This window comes from Otolemur garnettii, unplaced genomic scaffold (genome assembly GCF_000181295.1).
Source record: "Otolemur garnettii isolate 467f Iridium unplaced genomic scaffold, OtoGar3 scaffold00043, whole genome shotgun sequence".
In the NCBI taxonomy this organism is placed as follows: Eukaryota; Metazoa; Chordata; class Mammalia; order Primates; family Galagidae; genus Otolemur; species Otolemur garnettii.
In genome coordinates this window covers 11,012,827-11,016,328 of record NW_003852438.1, presented here as the reverse complement: position 1 = coordinate 11,016,328, position 3,502 = coordinate 11,012,827, and the positions used below count along the sequence as shown (strand labels likewise).

At 45.5% G+C, this 3,502-nt stretch overlaps 1 protein-coding gene across 2 annotated transcripts in view; it reads right to left on the bottom strand.

The window, feature by feature from the left end:
• Positions 1-3,502, bottom strand: part of RBMS2 (RNA binding motif single stranded interacting protein 2) — a 57,190-nt gene that overhangs the window by 30,908 nt on the left and 22,780 nt on the right. For both annotated transcript variants that reach the window (XM_023513694.1, XM_023513695.1), the window contains exon 2: positions 578-744. In XM_023513694.1, coding sequence (XP_023369462.1) covers positions 578-744 — 167 coding nt within the window. The remainder of the gene's footprint in view (positions 1-577; positions 745-3,502) is intronic.

The window sequence follows — 3,502 nt, the reverse complement described above, 5'->3', positions numbered from 1 at the left end:
AATTAGCCAGGTGGAGTGGTGTGCACCTGTTGTCCCAGCTACTTGGGAGGCTGATGCAGAAGAATGGCTTGAGTTCAAGAGTCTGAGGCTGCAGTGAGCTATGATCACACTGCTGCACTCTAGCCTAGGCAACAGATGGAGATCTTGTTTCAGACAAAAGAAAAAAAAACAAAAAGGGTATAAGGATAGTGATCTTTCCACTAAGACTACCAGTGTAGGGGAGGTGCCAGAAATAAAGTTGGAGATGAGGTTCAAAGGCCAGTCTCATCATTCGGCATTCATCAGAAAGAAACATATAAAGGTTTTATGTACCAATATCAGGGTTTTTTTTTGTGGCCGGGGCTGGGTTTGAACCTGTCACCTCTGGCATATGGGGCAAGCGCCCTACTCCTTTGAGCCACAGGTGTTGCCCTTTTTTTTTTTTTTTTTTTTTAAAAGAGGGGCTGCTGAGAAAACTTGTGACTATTGGGTAGGAGCAAAAGACTATTGCATTTTGGGATAAAAATACCTGGCAAGAAGCCAGCAGCACTAAATCTGCATGCTTCCTGGACACCTACCGACATGGACCCTAACTTACGGTTGACACAGCTTGACAAGGTCCTGGTCAGTAGTGCCTGGCTGCAATCCTCGGATGTATAGGTTGGTTTTGCTCAGCTGGTCACTTCCACTGCTTCCACCGCTGCTGTTAGGGGTGCTATTGCTTGAACTAGGCGGTACCATCTGCTGCGCCAATGACATATATGGCTGTGGGGAGACATGAGGAAAAGATAAGAAGGATTATATGTTTGTTTAGAGGGTGAAGACTGAGGAAGATCTTGGACCCCTGGAAAAAAATTATTCCAAACTTTAACAGAAATAAACTCAATAGGAGAATTAAATTTTAAAAAGGGGGGTGGTGGTGTCTGTGACTTAAAGGGGTAAGGCACCAGCCCCATATGCCAGAGGTGGCAGGTTCAAACCCAGCCCCAGCCAAAAAAAAAAAACTTCAATAAATAAATAAAGTTAAATAAATAAATAAGAGAGAGAGAGAGAGATGGGGCACAGTGGCTCGTGGCTCACACTTATAATACTAGCACTTTGGGAGGCCCAGGCAGGAGGAATGCTTGCTATCAGGAGTTTGAGACCAGCCTACACAACATAACAAGACCTTGTCTTTAAAAAAAAAAATGTTAAAAATTAGCCAGGCATGATGGCATCTGTCTATAACCCTAGCTACTGCCAGGGGACTGAGGTAGGAGGCTCACTTGAGCCCAAAGTTTAAGGTCATAGTGAGCTACAATCTTTTTTTTTTTTTAGAGACAGAGTCTCACTTTGTCACCTTTGGTAGAGTGCTGTGCTGTCACAGCTCACAGCAAACTCCAGCTCTTGGGTTTAGGCAATTCTCTTGCTTCAGCCTCCTGAGTAGTTGAGACTACAGGTGCCCACCACAATGCTCAGCTATTTTTTTTTTTTTTTGTTGTTGTTGCAGTTTGGTCAGGGCTGGGTTCGAACCCGACACCCTCAGTATATGGGGCCGGCGCCCTACTCACTGAGCCACAGGTGACACCCTAGTGAGCTACAATCTTGCCACTGCACTCCTGCACTCCAGCCTAAGCAAGATCCTATCTTTCAAAAGAAACAAATGCCCAGAAATTCCTGTGCCATAGAATGAGAAAATATACAAGGGTTCTACTCATCTTTCAGGATTGATGTGAGCCAGTTAAAGATTCTGAAAATATGGCCAGGAACGCCTGGACTCTTAGCACTCTGGGAGGCTGAGGTAGGTGGATTACTTGAGCCCATGAGTTCCAGACCAGCCTGAGCAGAAGTGAGACCCCCATCACTACTAAAAATAGAAAAATTGAGGCAAGAGGATCTCTACCTAGGGGGACAGCTTGAGACTGTCTCAAAAAAAAGATTCTGAAAATAAACTTTATATTATAGTGGAATGGGTTTTCTTGGTTTTTTTGAGACAAAGTCTCACTCCATCACCCTGGCTAGAGTGCCGTGGTGTCATCATAGTTCACAGCAACCTGAAACTCCTGAGCTCAAGCAATCCTCTTGCCTCAGTCTCCCGTGTAGCTGGGACTACTTGCGTACACTATAACACCTGGCTAATCTCTACCTGTAGTAGAGATGGGGACTCACTCTTGCTCAGGCTGGTCTTGAATTCCTGAGCTCAGGCAATCCACCTGCCTCAGCCTTCCAGAGTGCTGGGATCACAGGCATGAGCCACTGCACCTGGCCAGTACACCCCGCTTTTTGCCAGCAAAGTTCTGGTGAGAACTCGTGGTATTCACATTAGGATCCCCCACACAGACCAGTCTATGTACCGGATGAACGTGTATCACTCTTCTATGACGATGTTGATAGTCACGTGATACAGTGAACATGGGCAGAGCAATGCAAAAGAAAAATTATTTTATTTTATTATTTTTTTTTTTGTAGTTTTTTCAGCCAGGGCTGGGTTTAAACCCACCACCTCTAGCACATGGGGCCAGCTCTCTACTCCTTTGAGCCACAGGCACCACCCTATTTTATTTTATTTTTGAGACAGAGTCTTATTATGTCACCCTCGATAGAGTGCCATGGCATCAGAGCCTACAGCAACCTCAAACTCTTGGGCTTGAGCAATTCTCTTGCCTCAGCCTTACAAGTAGTATATGCATGTTTTGTTGTTGTTGTTTTTTCGGTAGAGACAGAGTCTCACTTTATCACCCTTAGTAGAGTGCCGTGGCGTCACACCTCTCATAGCAACCTTCAATTCCTGGACTTAGGTGATTCTCTTGCCTCAGCCATCCTGAGTAGTTGGGACTACAGGCACCTGCCACAATCCCCCATCTATTTTTTTGTTGCAGTTTGGCCAGGGCTGGGTTTGAACCTGCCACCCTTGGTATATGGGGCTGGTGCCCTACCCACTGAGCCACAGGTGCCACCTGCGTGTGCATGTTTTTAAACAGCTTTCAGGTGACAGTACAAAATGAAGCGTATAAACCTTAACATTGTACTGCTACTGCTAGAAATGGAAGTATTCACTTTAAGCATCACTTTGTAGGGCAGCGCCTGTGGCTCAAAGGAGTAGGGCACTGGTCCCATATGCCAGAGGTGGCAGGTTCAAACCCAGCCCCGGCAAAAAACTGCACACACACACACACACAAAGAGATAGAGCTTGTAAGAATAAAAATGAAACAAGATCTGAAAAAAAGACTCACTTTGTAATTTCCATTGAATTATTAGCTCTGCAGTAGCAATCAAATACTGGTCGGTCTGTGATCCTCCTGCCTCAGCCTCAGCCTCCCTGGCAGCTGGGACTACTCAGGGGTAGTCTTATTGCATGCCACGACACCCAGCTAACTTTTCTATTTTTTGTAGAAATGAGGTCTTGCTATGCTGCTCTGACTAGTCTCAAACTCCTGGCCTCAAGCAATCCTCCCACCCTGGCCTTCCAAAGCCTTTGGATTACAGGTGTGAGCCACCACATTTGGCACAAAGCTCCATGTCTTTTTTTTTTTTTTTTTTTGA